The 21,554-nt window shown below is 38.3% G+C and overlaps 1 protein-coding gene across 19 annotated transcripts in view; it reads right to left on the bottom strand.

Annotated features, from left to right (window-relative positions):
• Positions 1-19,594, bottom strand: part of PPFIA2 (PTPRF interacting protein alpha 2) — a 493,962-nt gene extending 474,368 nt beyond the window's left edge. For 18 of the 19 annotated variants that reach the window (XM_073214785.1, XM_073214788.1, XM_073214787.1 and 15 more), the window contains exons 1-2: positions 18,681-18,918; positions 14,311-14,561 (exon numbers count right to left, since the gene is read on the bottom strand). In XM_073214785.1, coding sequence (XP_073070886.1) covers positions 14,311-14,559 — 249 coding nt within the window. In that variant the 5' untranslated portion in view covers positions 14,560-14,561; positions 18,681-18,918. Of the gene's footprint in view, positions 1-14,310; positions 14,562-18,680; positions 18,919-19,331 lie in introns of those variants that run through there. The other variant, XM_073214786.1, reaches the window with a different exon arrangement.
• Positions 19,595-21,554: the final 1,960 nt, after the last annotated feature.

The raw sequence follows: 21,554 nt of genomic DNA, 5'->3' as shown, positions 1-21,554 counted from the left end.
CAATTACCAGTCACATCAGTTTTGGTATATTCCTATTTTACCCTGTGACCTTAGTGAATTAGTTTATTTGTTCTAGTAGTATTTTATTTTTCATCTTTTTGTGGACATGTGGCATTTTAAGAAAGGAGCAGCAAAGTCAGTTTTGCATGTTAAATAGATGATTCTGCAGCTGTGAGGAGGATGTATTTGAAGGAGGAAATGCTAGAGGAAAGGAGATTATTTTTCAACACTGTTGGAACAGTTACTGACATCCAGAATCCTAGGAGGAATATATTTTAAGAGTAGGAATACACCAGAAAATGAATTAAGAAAGATAACTGCTTATTTTTTTCAAACAGAAATGGGCATATTTATTTTAGAAAATTGCTTCAAGCTGTTTTTCAATTAATTACATTTTTTTTACTCTTTAAATCTCATGGATTTCTGCTTCTAGTAATGTCAGACTGTGCAATTTGGACAAGCTTTCTTGATAAGGAAAACTAGAAATACTGGATGATTTTTTTTGAAAATTATTCACTTTTGACCTGATACAGAAAAAATTATAGTGAAGAACTGAGAGCTTAGGATCTAGGGAAAAGTTAGGTCTCAAACATTTAGTTCTAATTTTTTCCTAGTTTTAGAGGGGCTGGCTCAGCACATTTGATGGCTTCATGGGGCTACAGAGACAGGACTTGAAGTCAAGTCCTGACAAGACAAAGTGACCCGGGTGAATCATCCCCATATAAGTTGAGACTCTAAAGGGCTGAATTCTAGAAGGAATTATTTGGATAGAGGTGACTGACTATTTCTATTTTCCTAGGTACCTGGCCAAAAAAAATGAATGTGCCCTCTGGAGAAAGATAATAAAATCCTAGGACTAAAATGACTTGTACTAACATTTTTGCAAATAAAATGATGGCCACACAAAAATGGCCATCCACATGAGATGACAATAAAATAACAGTGAACATTAATACAAACAGAAAACAACAGAAACAGACTATGGGAGGGAGTTCCATATAGTGAAGTTATCTAAAAGACCTAAAATAACTATGCCTACAGTGTTCAAGGTGGCAAACAACAAAATGTAAAATTTCACAGGAAACTTTAATTTTAAAAACAAAACAAATGAAAATTGTAGAATTGAAGAGGACAATAAATACAACAAACCAAATAAATGGATTCTATATCAGGTTAGATAGAGCACAGAAAATTACTGAACCAAAAGTTAGGCTTCCCCCCCAAAAAATTCCTATGGAATCATAGATAAAGGGAGAGTAAGTAAAGAAGAGAATGTAAGAGGTGTGGAGGATAAAATGAGAAGAACAAGCATATGAGAAGTAGAATTCAAGAATGAGAGGAAAAACAGAACGTGACTCAATGAAAAGAGTAAAAAGTTTCCCAAACTAATAAGAGGCATCCCTATGAACACAAAACAGGAAAAATGAAAAGAAATACATTTTAATCACATCATAGTTAAACTTCTAAAAGGAAATTAAAGCATCCAAAAAGAAAAAAGAAAGACAGCTTACCCTCAAAGAGGAACAATTAAATTGATAACTGCCTTCTCAACAGCAACAATGAAAGTCAGAATAAAATGATATGTTAAGAATGTCAAGGAAAAATTACTAATTATTTAAAATTCTGTATCTAATAAAAACATCCTTCAGGATAAAAGGTGAAATAAAGACATTTTCAGGAAGTCCTAAACTGAGAATTCCTCATCTGTGGGCCTATGTTAAAGGAAATATGAAGGCTGTTCTTCAGGAAGAAGAAAAATGATAAATGGAAGATTTCAGATCCAGAAAGAATGACTAGTAACACAAATGGTAAGTGTATAAATAAATATAAAGGAATATTGCCTGTATAAAGCTACAAAATAATCTTTTGCATCACACATATGGGACTATAAGGCAGGAAAAGTACACACTAACACTACACTTTGGTACACTGTGGATGCATGTTGTGTACACTTTGGTACACTGTGGATGTTAACTATTAAAAGAGTGTAAAACTACCAGAATAATAGAGGGGAGAAATGAATGATTAAAAAACATATTCAATTGTTTCAAAAGGAAGCATGAAAAGTTAATAAAAGGAACATGAAACAGGGAAAATAGTAAAGATAGTAGATTAAGCACAAAAAGTGATTATAGTAAATATAAAGAGACCAAATAATTAAAAGAGAAAGACCGTCAGACTGCGCAAAAATAAAATTCAGAAACTATTCGCTGTTGGTGGATAATACATGTAGAGACCCAGACATACTGAAAGTAAAAATAGAAAACGGTGTACAATACAAAGTAACAACAACAAAAATCTGCTAAAATACTATTAAAATAAGATGAAGTAAAATTTATAAGAGCCTGTCTAGGAATAAAAGTGGATATATCATTATGATAAAGGTTCAACTTGCCATAAAGATAAAACAATGATATAGTTGAATGCAACTAATAACAACCTCGAAACATGCAAAAAATAGAATTGCAAGGAGAAACAAAAAATCTATAATTATAGTGGGAGACATTAAAACTTATTATTATACCAACATAAAACTTTAGACTTGAAACTGTAAAATGAGGTTACGTTTTTAGAAGAAAAATTAAATGTACTCAACAATGTTACTAAAAAATGTGATTTTAGAAGTTAAATCTTTTCTACTAAAAAGATATTAACAGATTTAATTTCCTCTAACTCAAGCAATTTCCACCCGTATGGATTATTTTGTACAGATTCCATATAGGTCATAGGGCTGTATTCTGATAAGAGAGTAGGTCAGGCAATTGGCTAGAATTTTAAAAATGACAGTTTTCATAACTATTGTTAAATAATGTTTCCCATAACAAAATTAACAAAGATCAAATAATTTTGCTATTACTTGAAAGTGATTTATCCCTTTATCTTAGATCATACACATATCTAAGTAAAACATATATCATAAAAACTTAGGTAAAACATATATCATAAAAACTTTCAAATCAATAATCAGTATATTTTTAAGATTTGTTCAATTAATGATCTATTGTAAGTCACCAAAGCATAAATGAATGTTCTAAACACTCATAAAAACAGACACCAATTTTGAGCCACAATAATGTACATTTCAGATGAAACAGACTACCCTACAAGTGGGCATTAAAGGAGAGAATATAGGTAAGAACAATCCAGGAAAATTTATTTAATATAGAGCAGTGTTGTGTCAAATTCTAATCACACTGATTTTTGTACAATTTTCTCTAATCAGTGTCAAAATTAGTGTGGGCTTTCAGATACAGGAATGCTTCAAAGCAGAAATATTCATTTTATGCCATATATTTTAGGGAAAACTGCCTTTCAAGGCAACCTGAGATCTCTTGACTACCTCCTGGGAGCTGGGGAAGGAGAGCCATGAGGGACTGGACTCAACCTTGTTTCCTTAGCACCTTTCCCAAGTTTCAGCATCAAGAATTTCACTTCTTAGGAAGCAAAAAAGAACTTAAAATTTTCATTTTGAGGAAATTTGTTCTAATTCAAAGCCCAAGAAAGAAATAACCAATCACTCAGTAAATTATCTCACATTTGAGGGAAATTAGTAGATCTTTATTTTTAAAAAAAAGCATTAGTCACAAATAAACTCAGATTGTAAAGCAAAGAGTAATTTAAAATTCAGTGCTATACACCTTTAACCTACTAATCTTCACTAAGATTAAATCACATTATCTTTATATGACTGTTAAATAATCAGACAGCAAATATTAGGGGCTTTCTAATGTCCATGCAGCATACGCTAACAGAGAGCTACTATTCTGTAAACTAATTAAATTGCAGACATCAATGCATTATGTGTGATATAATTAAATATAGTGTGGTACTCATGTTTTAAAGTATTCCACAACTATAACTCTAAACTCTTTCTCTGTCCCCAAACTATAGCATCATGATGGTTACTACTTAGCCTTGAGCCATAGGCCTTGAAAAGAAACATCCAGAAAAAGTATGTAGTGTGAATTTCAATGTTTCTATTACTGAACCTAGAATTTTTCTTCAATTATTAAAAAAACAAGTCAATCCTGAAGATGCTAGTATTACACATACCAAATTAGACTATAAAATCTCAGGTTAGAAATTCATCTTACGACTACTAATGGCCATTTTCCCATTAATATTATTCCTTCTGAGGGAATGAGAATAAAAGCAAGAAAAAACAAAGAAGAATTAATTAAAATATATACTGTTCAAAAATTAAAACTGACCAAAAACACTTCTACTTTTACTTTTGTCCTTCCTTAAGATGAGTCAGATAGAGCTATCAAATAGTGGTAGTTTTATTATAATGCCACATAACTATCCATACCATTTCTTTCATGAAAGCTGGCTTGATTTAGGAAGTATACTCCTTAGTAAAAGAGCATGAAAAATGTGAAAAGAAATGAAATTTGAACTTGGATTAATGTCTTTCGTTCATACATTGAAAGCAAGTCATCTACATTCTGATTTCTCTTGCTCTGATTTGTAAAATATGCAAAATGCCACCTCTTGATAGAAAACCCATTTCATTATAGAAAAGACATCAAGGTGCAAAACCAAAATGAGTCTCATATATAACTATGATGTTGGTCTTCACTCTAGCCATTAGGCTCTGTAAGTTGTATTTGTTTTCTTGTTTTATCAAAACATTTAATATATGCCAATTTTTTATGACTATACGACTTGCTGAATAAGTAGATATCATGAAAAGTGTGTCCAACAAGCAAAAGAATGATTCTTATTTTCATTTCATTATTTCGTATTCTTGAAAAACAACTAAATGCCAAATACTGTGATAGGCAGAAACTACAGCCATAAACTAAACTGTTAGAAAAGAATTCCCTAGCTTCACAGAACAGAGTCGAGTGGAAGCAAAGAGAGATAAGAAGCAAGGCAAAGAAATAAAATATACACTGTGTTGGATGGTTATAAGAGCAAGCACAGAAAAGCAGAGAAGCAAGACTATTGGGAATATTAAGGAGAATTTTGAATATGTTCAATCCGGCCTGGCCTCACTGAGAAGGTAACATCAGAGTAAAGCCTGAAGGGAAGAGTTGACAGCCAGCCACAGGGCTACATAGAAGCAAATGTCCCACACTGAGGGAACAGCCAGTGCAAAGTCCCTAAGGCAGGTGAACACCCAACACGTTGAACAGCAAGAACACCAGGTGGGGAGTAGAATGACTGAGCCAGAAAATAGCAGAAGATATCAGGTAGGTAAAGATGAAAGGGCAGCTGTTAGACCTTTAGGCCACTTTAAAGACCTGTAATTTTACATGGAGATTGGAAAGCATTTCAGAAATTTGAGCATATGTGAAACAAAATTACACCCCCTTTCATAAGAATCAGGATCTCTCTTGCTGCTCTTTCGGCAACACACTGATGAGGTACAAGGAGACAAGTCAGGGAGATCCCATTTAATCCAGGTAAGAGATGGTGGCCCTGACTAGGATGGAGCTATAGAGGTGATCATGGTGGTTCACTTCTACATGTATCTTACAGATAAAAATGGCAGACTTTACTGGTAGATTGAATAAGAATGTGAAAGAAATAAAACAGGTTTTGGCCTAAGCCAGCGGACAACCGCTACTAGTTGAGATGCAAGAGACGAAATGAAGATCATGAGCTCATTTTGGATATGTTTCTGCATTCGACAATAAGAGTTTGAAAGTTATGAGAAATGTCTGCATTAGAGACGTAAGTTCTGGAGTCATCGACATTTAGATGATAATTTAAAGCCAGGAGATGGAAGAGATCATCTATGGTGCCAGTAGAGATGGAAAGTGGAAAGGTCCAGAAACTTAAGCCCTGGAGTCATCGGGCACTAATGAATCAGGAGGATGAGAAGTAACTGTCAGGAAAGACAGGACTGACCAGTGAGGTAGAAATGAAAGCAGGCAAGTGAGCTGCCCTAGAGCCAAATGGAGAAAAGTGTTTCAGGAAAGAAGAGATCTGCTGTATCTAATGCTGCTGATGAGTAGGAATGGTGAATTGAGAACTGACATTGCATTTTACATATAGAGATTATAGGTAATGTGAACATTATCTATAACAGGTTAGATCAAGTTTATGAGGCGAATGCCTGACTAGAGTGAATTCAAGAGAAAATGGGGTAGGGGAGAAGAAATTAGAAAGAACAAGTGTAGATAATTGAAAAAAAAAAAAAAAGACCTTTTCCTGTTAAGAAAGATAACTGAGATAATTGAGGTGGTAACTTTGTAGGACAGGATTGTTAATAGATTTTTTTTTTAAGATGGGAGAAATGTAAGAACATTTCATTGTGTTGGTTATAATTCATTAAAGATGGAAATACTGATGATATAGAGAAAAGCTTTGATCTGAAATAGCAGGAGGTGATGAGATACAGAACATAAGAGTGCTGACCTTTTCCAGAAACATGGGCAACTCATCACAGTAGAGGATAAAAGATAATGAAAAAACTAGAAATAATAGTCTGTTTTAAAGAATTTACAAATAAATATGATAGTGAATTACAGGTATTATCTTCTTATTGACATATTGCATTTCTAAGAACAATAATTGACCAAGGTCTTAAGATAAAATAAAGCATAGCTATCAGCAAACTATATTGAAAACACAGAACCTGACACAGAGTAGACTTTAAAATATTTGTTGAGTAAACAGAATTTATTAAATGATTAAATTAATAAAACTAAAGTGTACACCCTTTATAATCACTTGAAATTAGCAAAAGTATACAACAAATCAGAGGGAACAAGAATTCCTACCCTCTCTTACATGGAAGTAAACAAGAGGCCTCAGAAATTCAATGATTTTCTAGTGTCATGGGGTTTAGCAAAGCTGAAACTGAAATCCTGGTATTATCATTTCTAGTTACATACTTTTTGAAGTAACCCATACTCTCTTGCTTCTAAAAAAGGAACCAATGGCTATAAAGTATACTTAGTACATAAAAAGTACATTCATGGTATCACAAATAAGATTTAGGATCCCTGAATAAATGTACTTAGTATAATATACTAATTCTAATAATCTTTTCACTAATGTTGCTTGCTTATTAGAATTTAGGCATAGTCATGAGAAATGCTTTCATTGGTCCATGTCTCTTAAGGATGTTTCCAGAGACATTTAATACTTCTTTCAATCTGATGAAAATAATGAGATGATGGAGGTGGCTCAGAACAAAAAATCAGTAAGCCATGAATAGAATCCTGATTAGTACCACTTAAGAACGGTGTGCTGTTGAGCAAGTTAATTAACCTCTCTGTGACTCAGTTTTGTCATCTGTAAAATGGGAATAATAACAACTTCACTGGAAAGTTTCGAGGACTGAGAAACTCAAACCAGTTTCATGAAGGAGCTGAATTCAGAAATGGTTATTTCATCTTCTTTGATTCCCTTGGGTGAAGAAAGGAACACCAAATGAAATTTCAGCCAGGTCTCTTAGCTTTCCTGATCATGCTTAGAAAATAAACTTGTTTTATCCTGGAATTTAAAAGTCTAATGATTTCAAAGTTCGAGTTCCTTATAGGACTATGTAATATACAGAGCCCTGAGCACCTATCCAACCTGAAGCTTCCTCCTTTACACGCAGTTCAGGCTTGTTTCAAGCTTTGAAGTAGGCATCAGAGGATGGGGTCATGGTGGTCTATCTTTACCCTAACATCCTCCACTCCCAGCCACAGTTTCTGACCCCTCCAGAGTTCGGCCTGTGAAGGTGAAAATACAGAGAAAGATGACAGTGGTATGTGGCTGACTAGTAGTCATCCACACAGTCAGGACTTTCTGAATAGAAAATATGCAACCAATGACCCTTCTGGGATGGGTTTGTGGCTTTCTCAAGAGCCCCTCTCTAGGTTCCTCCTTAGTTTTATTTGACTAGCTCTCAGTCTCCTCTCTGGAGTGGATCCTCCAATTTGTCTCTCGTTATTCACCACCGGAAACCTAGGCTTCTGACAGTCTATTCATACTGTGGGTTTACACAAAGATAATTCTAAGCAATCTCCCCTTCTGAAGGCCAAATTTGCTTTTCAAAAAATCAGCAAACTTTGTTTTGACCTTGGAGGACTTGCCTACTATGCGACTCTTTATAGAGGCTGGGACATCTCCAGCTCTGTGTCCTTCAGTCTCTGGATGAAACAAAAGTTCTCTGAATGTTTTCCCTGGAACCCCTGTTTGGCTAAGTTGAACGGGAATCACTCCATCCCTTATATATGGAGTGGTACACTATGCACAGCAAATTAACAGCCCTCCAAACCCATGCTGTCTCTCTTCTGACTTCACCACTTCAGCCACTGAAGAGCATTAAAATGGAGTTTAAGCTCATGATAGATTTATTAGTTACACTGTAGTTCAGCACCTCCTACAAATGAAGTCTTGCACCTCACTATTTCACTTCCCCTCTAACAGAAAGACTCTCATTTTAATATCTAGATGCTTAAATAAAACACTGCCTGGCATGTGGGAGTGTTTAGAAATGTTAACTATTACTATTATTCATCTTACCTTTATTATTTAACATTTAAGGAGGAGCTAGATAAGGAGTTGCCCACAGGAAAAAAAATGGGAAGTTGTCTTGCAGGAGGTTTCAGTCCCGGGCAAGTTCACTCTGGTGATTCGGAGAGACCGAATCACAACAATGGAATGTTGGGGGTAAAAGGGTCTATACCATGGTTTATTCTCACAGTGGCAGGTTGAGTGCTAGCATCTAGCAAGTCCACAAGCTCTCTCCAGCTTCTCCTGTGGGTCTCTCTGCACCCACAGCTGTGCCCCAGAGCACTGGGCAGAGCTCTTTATATAGCAACAGAGTTAATACTAGCTCACTGTCCACCCGTGTGCAAGCATGCGCTGGCAGGCATTGCACCTGCCTGGTGGGCAAGAAGGTCAGGGTCAGGTGAGGATCCTGGCCATGGGAACTTCCATTTTCCCTCCAGTAGTAAAAAATATTTAGGAACCAAGACAGTGTGGTGTCCCAAAAGTTAAGAGAGTAAGGTGTTTTTGTTTTGTTTTGTTTTTTTGAGAATGGAGTGTGATTACAGAGTGTCAAATCTTGTAGTGAATTTTTGTAAAACAAACCTACTGCATTCATCAACTCACTGCTGATGACATGCAGTGGGGAGTTAGAGGGAAAGCCACACTGCAGTTGCCCAAAATGTGAAGAAGATGAAGAAACTGAAACAGAGAACAGACAAGGTGAGAAAGTCACAGGAGAAGAAAAGATAGTTTAGTAGCTTACTGGAGACATACTGTGAAGGGACTCGTGTTGATAATGTACTTGTCATCATTTTACTTTAAGGAATAGATCTGAATGTGTTACAAGAAAGCCAGTTGAGAGAGACAGAGAGAGAAAAACAATTGAAGACATTAGAGAAGGAAAAGCTAAAGGAGAAAGGGGAAGAAGAGGATCAAGTCTTAGAGGGAAGTATTAAACAGGAAGGGCAATGCTTAAGATTGGAGATCCTAAGTAAATAAAGACAAGTATGGGTGTAAACAAGTGTACGGAGGACTGTGGGAAAAGAACCAGTACTGAAGATAACCTAAAAAAAGAATGCTTATGACGAATTATGGGCATGGGAATTTCAAGAGGAAATAATAGTGGCTGGGTGCAGAGATGCCACGGGGCATGAAGAATGAAGGATCACTAGATTTTCAAAATATGTATCCACTGGGGGCATGAAAGAGTGTATTTTTAGGAGAACTGTGATGATAGAATGAATGACGACAGAATGATGATTATGTGGGTTTAGAAAAGAAAAATGATATAGAGATACAGTAAGAAATAAAGGTTGCTGGTGAATACCATTTCATTTGGCCAGGGGAAAATAACTAACTGTAAGGGAGAAAAACACATTCAAACATGGAATCAGTATAACAAGAGGTAGCAGAATTCGCCACATATTTCTCATCGACAGGAGCAGAAGATAAAATGCTTAGAGTGGTGGCATCAGGTTTCATTGAAAAGGAAGGAATTCAATCCTGATGTTATCTTTGCACAATAGGAAAGGATGTTGTTTGACTTAATCAAGGGACTTGTAAGTTTGGCCATTGAGGAAGTAGAGAATTTGAGAAAGCTATTTAGGAAACCGGAGTTAAGAAGGCTTTTTTAAAAAAAGATAAATCACAGGACTCCAAAATTTGATAAAGATTTCAGAGAGTAGGATTTCCAGTGCTTTCAATTTGTGCTAGTGTTCATTATCACCCAGTAAAATCATGCAGTTAAGGTTAGCTAAGGATAATGATGATAATATCTATGGTAATGAAAATAGCATCGATAGCTGCATTTAACATTTATTGAGCAGGTATTACCTGTGAGGCATTGAATTGATCATTTGACATGTTCTGGCTCATTTATTTCTTAAAAATGATCTTATGAGGCAGGTTCTATCATTACTTGAATTAACTACTTTGAACAAGATTATTGAACTAGTAAGTAGCAAGATACCTGGTAGTCTGCCTCCAGAAAAGTGACTTCTGTCATTCTCTGTAAGTTTCACTTAAATATTTAAAATTTTTAAATGTCAAAATATAAACATATTCCTTTTCTTCCCAAGTAGACTCTTTTAATTCCCCTTCAGAGTATATACTAGCACATCACAATTGATGAAAAATAATTCCTTGTATTTTTAAATGTTCAGAGTTTCTGAAGCAAATACACAAACCTCATTTCAACAACTGCTCCTAAGGAAGATGTCATCCCTCCTTCCAATGAAGGAAATACAGTTCAGAGTGGTCACGTGACTTACCAATGGTTCCTCAGCTAGTGAATGGAGAACTCCAATTCAAATTCCTGCTTAAAGCCCAAAGCCTTGGCCATTCGGTTCATTACCAGTCCTTGTCCATTCTCTTTCCTCAATAATCTTTTCATTTCTATTGCCTTTCTTAGATTCAAAGTTCACAATCCTATTTCAAATTTCTATACCTCAACAGAATTATTGCATTATTGAGATAAGCTCTCCCTAACATAATAATGACCCAAATGACTGTTCTCACTTACATCTGTGGGAGACCAATCGCATTGATGGTGGCCATGCTTCATCCCTCCCTATAATTTTGCTATGAAATTTCATATTACTTTCCAATCTGTCTCTGGGCTTAGCCAAGGAATACTACTAAAAAAGACCCAAGCATAAGCTTAAAAAGCCTTTGTTCCCTTCTGCTTTGCTCTGCCATGACCATGAGAACCTGCCAGGGCTTGCCTCCTGCAGTATTAGACACATACATAGGGCTGAGCGGCCCCACTTGGTCCTGTGAAGACTATTCTAGATTAGACAATAGCCAGTTAACAAAAGCTAACTGAGCCAACCTCTAGCTAACCAGTGGTACAAGTGAGCCCAGCCAGGATCAACCAATCCAAGTGGAGATCAGCTGAATTCCATAAACTTGTATTTTTGCATGTCACTGAGGTTTTGTGTTTTTTTGGTACAGAGCATTATTTTAGCAGATGTCAATGCATGAGTATTATGTAATCCATCCTAAATCAAAACAGCAGAATAACATTCTGTCATTATTACCTTATCACATCACTAGTTCACTCAAAATTCTACTGAATATTCCATATACAAACTCCTGTCTTGAGCTGTTACCACACACACACAAAACAGGCCACACTCTTCCACTGCCACTATATTTCATTTATTTATTTTTTATTATTTTGGTATCATTAATATACAATTACATGAACAACATTATGGTTACCAGACTCCCCCCATTATCAAGTCCCCACCACATAGCCCATTACAGTCACTGTCCATCCACATATAAAGATGCTATAGAATCACTACTTGTCTTCGCAGTGTTATACTGCCTTTCCCATGCCCCACCCCGCTACATTATGTGTGCTAATCGTAATGCCCCTTTTTCTCCTTATCCCTCCCTTCCCACCCAAAAATAAAAATAAAAATAATAAAAATAAAAATAATTTGCTTTAAAAAATGACAAGACCATCATCACTGTCTTTAAGGACCATGGATTGCTAGCGGTACTCAAATAATTATAGTAGTAAAATACAAGTCAGTATTGGAAAACAACATGTAGAGATGTTTGTACAAGAGACTGGAACTACATCCTTCTAAACATATAATTCCTGGTCCCTTACCTATGTTTCCAAATTCCATATACTCAGAAAACTGGTATTTTATTTGTAAATGTATTACCAACTTGATTGGTGACAAAACCAGACCTGTACTTACCTGTGGCATTTATAACCTATTTTTGTCCATGCAATAGCAGTATTCATAGAATTCCCTTCAGATATGACAATGTATAATTATGGGGCCCTGCACAGAATCCATCCAGAGAAGTTTCCATAATATACATTATATACAGACAAAGCTCAGGAAATTCTGAAGTCTAAAACACACTGGCCCCAAGGGTTCTGGGTAAAAGATGGTGCATCAGTGTAATTAAAATTCAAAAATTTAAATCACATGGCATTAAAATCTAGATGTGAAATGCAACTGAATTACTAGAATTAAATATTTTTATTTTCAGCTTTAAGAGATTTATCCATACAATACAGTTATGTATAAAAACATTTCCAATTTTCTTTTTCCCCTCAACATGTCTTGCCCTAGTACTCTGTTTACAACATCCCCATGAAATAGTCAATCATTTTTTTAAAGACAAAGAAAAATTGATAACCCAAATTATTCTCAGAATCTCAGTTTAGGATCCAAACTGACAGCATCAGGTTTAAATAAAACATAAATGGATAAATGTCAGAGGGATACATGCACAGTACTACACTCAGGACCACCTTCCAAGAAGAGAGTGGAGAAAATGGGAACATATTCAGCACTTAGGCAACTTACTTAGAGACTTCAGTTAGCTAATGTCCCAGGACATAATGAAAGCATGGTGAACTTGCCCCCAGATGTTATACAATCCTCAGCTTCTTTAATCAAACACTATCCAGAAAGAGAAATGACTGACCACTTCTATGCTTGTCACAGAAGATACTGAATGGTGTGACTGGTGCAGGGAACACACTTGAACACCAGCATTAACCAATTCAAATCATCCCAGAGGAGAGAAAGCATGATAGTGATTGTTCTAGAAGTCATTTTACAAAGAACAACTGCACAGACTGAAATTCTACCTTGAAATATGTAATTCGTGAAGATATTATAGTTCTCTTTTGAAATGAATCAACTCAGTCTCTGTGATTTAACAAATCGGTGTACCAACAGGTGAGAGTTACTGGATACATTACTGCACCTCCAAACAAGACAAACTGGCTGGAAATGAAAAGGACTGGGGCAGGAGTTATCCATGTACGGTTATGGGATTACCTAATGGCAAAGTGACAAAGGGTCTAGGTGATTCTTTCCATTCCTAGAGTTATCAAAATCTCAATGTCACACTCAAGTTAATAGTACAGCTGGGTTTAGGATTTCACTGACTTTGATTATATAATTTTCAACATTTATGAGAAGATACTTGCTACAAGGTGTAACTTCATGGAGATAGGTGAGCTCTTCAACATTTGCTGTACTATCTTTAAAGTAGAGATCCAATCAAACTTGTATTTAAAAGAGAAATATAGTGCATTGGGGGTGATTATTAAAAGCTTCATTCATATTCTGTGCTTTTTCTCATTCCTAAAATAAACACAATTATGCTATTCTTAAATAAGAAATTGACTGTCATTATTAACTTTATATGTAAATATAGTAGAAATCCTTAAAATGTATTTTTCCTATAAAATGAGATGTTTAACAAAAACATATTAAAATATAACTCATCTAACAATTTTAAGCTTGTGAAAATAAGGCTGAACTTTTGCCTTTTCTCCAATTTTGAAAAATTTCCTTTAGAAGAAACCGGTTGAAATGTTTTTTGAGGGTAGTGGGTAATACAGCAAGAATTTTTAAGCAGGTGTTAGGAATTTTTAAAGAGAGACAAGTTAAAAATAATTAGATAGTAGACTTCCAAACTACTTTCATTTCCAAAGCCAGACCACACAACTGAAAATGGAAAATATGTATTTGCAAATGTCATAATAGTGTTTAAAAAGAAAGGGAAAACTAACTATTCCCACACTGTGGTGATTAAAATTTGATCAACAGATGGTTTTCTACCCCATCAAAATAGAATAAAATTTCGGAAAGAAAGACTAGACAGGACCCAAACTTCACACCACCATCACCAATGTACCACAGTTTTGCCTGAGGCAAGGTTTCACATGAACTAATGATCTATTCTTAAATTTTTCTCACCAAAACATGTACATCTTATATTTCAAGGGGAAAAGTAATTATAAGAATGGGAAAAAAGCAAAACTTATTTAAGCTTTATCACATTTTTTATTACAATAGCAAGGATAAATGCTACTAGGTAGCATACCTGTGGCAGGGCTGAATTGAGCTGTCTCTGGAGCGAATCTCTGTCGTAGATGACATCCTGCAGTCTTTGCTGGGCAAGTGAGAGGCTTTCCTGTGTTTCCCGAAGGGTATCTAGAAGGCGGTCCCTTTCATCTAGCATGTTCACCATCAGCTGCTCGAAATGCGAGTCAGAGTCTGAGCCACTGCTTTGGGACCCCCTTTGGCTCATAGGGGTGTCCTCATTAATCGTGGGCATCACTTCACACATCATTGCTTAAAAAAAGTAAGGGGAAGGAAGTCTTAGTGACAAAATCATTTCCAATAATGCCACCTGACCCTCAAGTCACCAAACTCTTTGTAGCTCATTAGTCTAATTGTCTCTGTTTTATCTCCTGCCCAAACTCCAACCAAGCTAAATATTTCAACCTCAATGAAATATGATTCATTGACTTCCTCTAACATACAAGCTTTCTCTTTTAATGATAATCCACATGTCTCCTACCTACAAAATATAGCTCGGTTTCACCTACTTGTCAGTTTTTTTCCCCATGATTTATCCCACTTAATTTATTACACATTACACTTATTAATTGATTACCTTTCTTCTTCAAGTTTACAGATCCGTTTCTAGCTAATAACTCCATCTTACTCTATTTGTTATATTGTCAACAGCATCATTTTTTGATAACTTAAATAATGGTGTGAATCAATTTTACTTTTTCATTTAGAAAATCCATAATGAGTATTCATTTTATAGAATAGTCAGCTTTTCCTTTTTATCACACCAACCAGTTTAAAACTTCTTGACTTTTTGACTCCCATTTTATTACTTTTATATGTTCTCTTCCTAAATTTCTACAATAGTCTACACAGTCAATAAAGTAGACTTGACTGAATTAGATATAAGCTTTATGAAATAGATCAAGGTGCATAAATTTGTTGAGGTGACTGTACTACTAATTACACTTAATATTCTTTTGTTTCCTGCGAGCTGAACTGTCTGGTTTCCATCCAAACAATATAAACTAATACTCCTTCAAATATTCCACAAAACAGATGCCATAAATTATATTAGCTAATGTGGTAACTTCACCTCTCAGCTGCTAATCACAATCTCCCAGTCATGAAATAAATGAACTGTTTAGAATATATTTTAGTCACTTATTAATTTGATTTGAAAGAGACAACACAGACATTAAGGGCTAACACTGATCTATTGTGTAGCATTATACAAGTCAGAAATTATCTCATTTTCTCTTCTATCTTCTATCTTATGTTTAAAAAAGAATCAAACCCCTCTCGATTTCAGTTGTTGTACTGAGGCCAGGAGCTATTAATTAGAGCGGTTGGTTTTGAGAAAGCTGATGTAGAGAAAAGCTGGTTTGTTGATCCCGGAACATTGCTTGACTTTATAATATAAGGTCCATTCATTTTTGTGCCTACATATTCCTGTCCTAGGGGGAAATATTTCTGGTGATATTTTCTAATAAAATGTCAAGATGTAACAGCTCAATAGTTAATTACTTTTTGTGTGATTATTTATACATATATTGGGTTGAAGAGAGAAATTCAATTATCTGTGAATAATTTGGTCAGGGCCCACTAAAAACTAGGAGAAACTGTTAAAAAGATAAAAGAAAAGTATTTTGTGACTGATATCCTATGTAAAAAAATTAAAGGGGTGTGAATTTTAAGATAAATCAATATAATTCTTTGAGTATTTGCTTATCATTCAAACAGTGGGCCACCTGAAGGCAAGAATCTGACTTACTCAATTTCTTATTCACCCTAAATAACAGAGCAGACACATAATACATATTTAAGCACAGCACACACACACACATTGTTACTATTGTTAATCACCTAATGGATGAAAAAATATTTTGTTTGCATTTTTCTCAATTAAATTTCATTTAAATACTGTCACAAAAATGCAAAAAAGAGACTCTTTTCTAACTGCTATACATTTTCTTTATATTAATTTAAAAGGAAGTGGAAAACAAAAAAATGTCCCAACACATCTGAATATTTATAACAATTAGTTCTCATGTCATGCATGAAAGCCACACACTGAACAGCTGTGTCATTCTGATAAATCATTACCAGGAGCCAATATGCTTCTTTTTGACATTTAAGGTTAAAACAAAACACCAAGAGAGGAAATGGTAGCACTGGGACAATTTGTGCCAAATCTTGCAAGGTTTAAATTTGATGGTTACTGAAACATTCTTAAATCTGTATTTTTAAGTCTTATCCTTACTGAATGAAAGCCATTAGCCCATCTTCACTTTGACTTCCTTATAACAACTTCAAATTCCAAGGAAAACCTAGCTACAGCGATAACCTCAGCCACAACTTTCACCTGAATGTGCTACCTTAATCGTTGTCATCATGAGACCTTAGACAGCCACCTACTTGAGGTTCCTGGATGAGTGTAAAAGCTGATCTTTGATACAGACAGTCTGAAGATGCTGTGATGAGAGAAGCAGCTTATGGACTTAGAAAGTCTATTAAGTCTACATTCAAAATAACTTGACTCAGTTTTCCTCCTGAGGCCTGTGAGCCAGGGAAGTCACTTCACCTCTCAAAACTTCAGTTTTCTCTTCTGTAAAGAAGGGATAAAAACCCACGCTTTTTCTTTCTTTCTTTTTTTAACAAGCTCATTTCAGTTTCCAATAGGATACTGAGATCACACAGCAAAATTATAAAAAGCTATTACAAATTCAAGTACTTATTTCTATTTTAAAGTCACCAACATTCACCTTCAGAGAAAGTTTACCTTTATGACTCTTTCTGCTTCTATGCTCAAAAGTTTAATTCCAGTGGGTATTCTAAACTCTTCTAATCCAATTGAAAAAAAATTAAATAACTTATGCAAAAGTTATTTCAGAAATGAGATGAATACATGCTGCTCTTTCTTCACTAAAAGCCAAACCAAATAAAATCTAAAGTTCTCTCATCAAAACTTGAAGACAAATAAAGTTCTACAAAAAGTAAGGCCACTTTTCTGAACCAGCTTAGTTTCCTGCAAAAGAGCTCAGTCTAATACAAATTGCAAAATACTTGTACAGTCCTTGAAATATCATATAATTGATTTCTTATATGCACATTTTAGGTATTACAATCAACTACAAAACTATATTTAATGTAAGGGTGAAACACCCTCCTAAAGAATGGATGACATTTGGAGCAACTTGCATGGTCCAGAAATCTATAGCACTAAACCTCTGGTATATTTCATCCTCACATACTACTTTCAACTTTTATAATCATTTTCAGTATTAAAAACTGCATTGCATAGCATTACTCTTGAAAAACCAGGAAGAGGATAGAACCAGTATACTTTGACAGCAAATGTCAAACCTTTCATCATCCCCTCTCCAAAGCCACTTAGACATATAAAGCACATTATTCTCTTCTAGATGGCAGATACTGAAGGTTTCAAGACCTAGAAATTGTTTCTTTGTTGTGAAAGGAAAAATTAATAATAACTGGTGAAAGTAATTATCACAGTGCTTAATTTTAGCCTGAAGAATTTTATACCAGGAAAACCAACTCCCTTAATTCCTAGCACATAACCTTGACTGTCTTCTAAATCTCTCAGATTTTAAAGCAAAAGTTTTGAATGCCCACTGGAGGCATTACCCAAGGGTTTTCAAGATCCACTGTGTTTCTTAGCAATGTTTCCTTTCAAGCAGTAGCTATTCAGATAGGATAGTGCTACAAAAGGCTTTTTTTTTCTGTCAATGAATCATCTTGTTCAAGATGACTCGGATTTAGACCCCACTAGAGGCAAGGATGCAATTATTCTCAGTAGTTTCTTTTGCAAAGATTTAGTTCTAAGAACTAACCCAGCTCCACCTCAGTTAACCCACGAAAGGCAGGTAATTCAGTAATTTCAGAGAGAAAGCCTAGCCATTGTCTGATTACATTATATGAATATTCCTCCTCCTACTTAACTCTTTGAAATCCCCTATCCTCGGGAAAAATTATCACCTCTAGTGGAAGCATTTTGCACTTTCTTCACCCCAGTGCATTTATAGATGGCCAAGAGCCAGCTCACCCCACAAGGGCTGGACAGTTACCTCTCAGCCACACCCCCCACCACCACCCTGACGAAGTTGACTTCCTAATTTCCGCACTAAAATTCTTTATCCTGCCCAACAGGAGAGAGCCGAGCAGGGAGGAGGTAGAGAAAGAGGGGAAGGTAGAGAGAAAGAAGAGAAGGGCGAGGATGGGGTGGAAAGCAAAAGGTAAGGAGCAGTGGTTGGCAAGGAGGAATTTGCATCTCCTCTTCCCTGGGGGCGGGGTGGGGCCTTTTGCTGGGGGTGAGGGGTGTAAAAAATTAAAGCGAAAAAGGGGAACCAGGTAACTCAAATACGGTTTCTATACCTAATGTCTGTAATTTCGGGTCCTGCTCTTTCAATCGATCGCGGACAGCCGCAGTCCCAGGCTGGAGGAGGGACGCTCACCCCCGGCTCCCGGGTGCCCGGTCCCTAGCGCCGGGCGGGGGGAGGCAGCCGAGCCCCGCGCGCGCCCGGGCGGCCCCCCGGAGCGGGCCCCGGCTGCCCGGCGTGGCGGCCCCTCCACATCCTCCCGCCGCTCGTCAGCAGCCCGAAGAAGAAGCGTCCATCGGAAAAATGGCATATTACAAATTTTGCTTTGGGAAGCAGGGCTCGGTTCAGACCATTGTCGGAGAGGCGAGGGGGAGGCGGCTCTTAAAGCAGCAGCGGCCCCTTTGCCGGAGCAGCCGCAGCGCGGGCGCCGGAGCCGGGGCCGGCGGGGGGGCCGGCTCGGACTTGGAGAAACTTAAACGAGCGGGCCTCTCCCCTGCGTCCCGGCCGCCCGGCGGGGGTGCCTCCTGACGGGAGCTTCGGGGAGAGGCGCGGGGAGGACCCGGCGGGGGCGCTCCACCCGGCGCCCCGCCCGGAGCCCCGCCGCCCGTCGGAGGGCTGCAGGGAAGGGAGCCCCGGGCTGCGCGCGGCCGGACGGGTGCCCCGGCGCCCGGCCCCTCTGCGCGCGACGGCGTCTCGCGCCCCTTACCTGAGGCGCGTCCTCCCCGGACGGCCGGCGCTCAGCGCCCCCCAGGCCTCCCGGCGCCGCGGCCGGGCTCCGTCGCGGGCCGGCGGACCCAACTGCCGGGCGCCGCGCGGGCGCTACCGCATCCTCCGTCCGCGCGCGCGGGGCCGGCGCCGCGGCCGGGCCCCTCCTCCGACTCCCCCGCCCCCGCCTCCCGGGCGGCCGCCGCCGCCGCCGCCTCTTCCTCGGGAGCGAGGGCTTCCCCTGGAAGCAGCCGCAGTGGTTTCCACCGGCCCTTAAATAAATTCTGAAGTAATCACGTCTTTGCTCCCCCTCCTCACGCACACGCGCTCGCAGACACACACACTCCCTCCACGCCGCTCGCCGCGCGGGGGCCGGGGGCCGGGCGTCGGCGCGGGCGGGCGGCGGGCAGGTGCGGGCGGCCGGGGCGCCCCTCCTCGCCGGCCCTCCCCCCGCGGCGTGGTCCCTGCCGCGAAGGGCGCGCGTCGGCCCCGCTGCGGGCGAGGGGAAGGCGCTGGAGCATCTCCTGGCGCCCGGCCTTCCGTGATTTCTGTGAGCGGCTTGCTTCTCCCAGGATGAGCGCATGAGAGCGATGCTGCGGGGACCTGAGTCAATCTAGGGTGTGGTGGCACCTGTCACTTCCCATTACGTCTCCTGCGCTTCTCCATTCACGGCTTTGGAGACGCCAGAAGGTTGCGTGTTAAGTACTCCCTGCCCTGGTCAGTTTCATCTTGGGGCCAAGTCTGGCCTCGTATCGCGTTCCAGTCCCCCCTGCCCCGACGCCTTCGCCCCACCTATTCTTTCTGGCAGCTGCTGTCCGTTCACACAGACCCACAGCATCGGGGGCGGGAGGAAGCAGGACAGGAACCCAACATCTACTTCAAGCAACAAAGCAAACCAAAACAAAGGAACAAACAAGACCGTTTCAGTCAGGGACATTCACATATCCTGGTTGTAGTAAAAAGGAAAAGGGCATGCAAGAGGGAACTGGGAGAAGAGTTAAAAATTGGGTATGATTTGGGTGTTAACGCAAGTTATCTCAGGATGTCGTGCAAGAAATCCGAAAGACATGCTTCACTTTTGTGTGAGGTGGAGTCCGAAGCTAACTAAAGAAACGGTATTCAAATAGCAGCCCACTTAAATACAATATTCAAAAAACAGAAACATCCATTCTGGGGGTAGTATTTAACTCAGTTCGTGACTCCACAGTGGGGTGTAACGTCATGCTCATGTATTTCCCCCCTTCTCTTCTGAACTGTTACTTAAACTCTAAGTCACAACATAGTTCTATAAGAATTAAGTGTGAGAATGCTAAGATTCATTAGATGACAAATGGAGCACTATTTTTCAAACATAAGTTGCATATAGATCCCTCACGGATCTTGTTAAATTGTACATTCACTAGAACTGGGGTGGACCCTGAGATTCTGCATATTACAACTCCCAGATGGTATCACTCTGAGTAACAAGGATCTAGATCACCCGATCAAGCAACCACTTGATATGGCTTAATACTCTTAATCACATGTAACTCAACTCATGAAGCAGTTTTAGACAGACTTAATGTTGTAATAACTTTATCATACTAATAAGATATCAGTACTCTTAGAACTTTCACTCTCTGGAATTCCCCAGAAGACATAAAATGTCCCATATACATTAGAAAACGTCATAATTTTGAAGACAGTCAATATGTCTTTTTGTGTAAGAATTCCTTCCTTAATAAACTTGGTTCTAATTTCCTTAATAATCAGCACTTGTCAAGTACAGCCTCAGATGGCATTACCATTTCCAAGAAGAGTCTCGATTTGCCTGACTCCTAGACACACATTAAATAAAAGTCTTAATTCTGAGTATGATTCCCACCTGCAATGGATACAAGCCAATAGCTGATAGTCATAGAAAGGAAGAAATTGATAATAGAGGGCAGGGAATAGTATGAGTAAAGGACATTTTAATAAGAAGATATCATCTTCATGGCCACTCTAAGCTTAGAAATGCTAAGTTCTCATGTTCTCACCCCAACACCACTACAATAATTTTTTCTACCAAAACTAAGAGACATTTTTAAGGAGCAATTTTGCAGAAGGCATTAAGTCAATGAATTCACATGAGAAAAGAAGAGTCACCCTTCTACCCCAGTTCTTTGCCCTCAAGTTTAGCATATAAGAGAATCTCCAGAGGGCTTGTTACAGCACAGATACCTGGGCCCCATCCCCAGAGTTT

Source organism: Manis javanica, chromosome 10 (assembly GCF_040802235.1).
Source record: "Manis javanica isolate MJ-LG chromosome 10, MJ_LKY, whole genome shotgun sequence".
In the NCBI taxonomy this organism is placed as follows: domain Eukaryota; kingdom Metazoa; phylum Chordata; class Mammalia; order Pholidota; family Manidae; genus Manis; species Manis javanica.
This window is presented reverse-complemented; position numbering and strand designations above follow the sequence as displayed.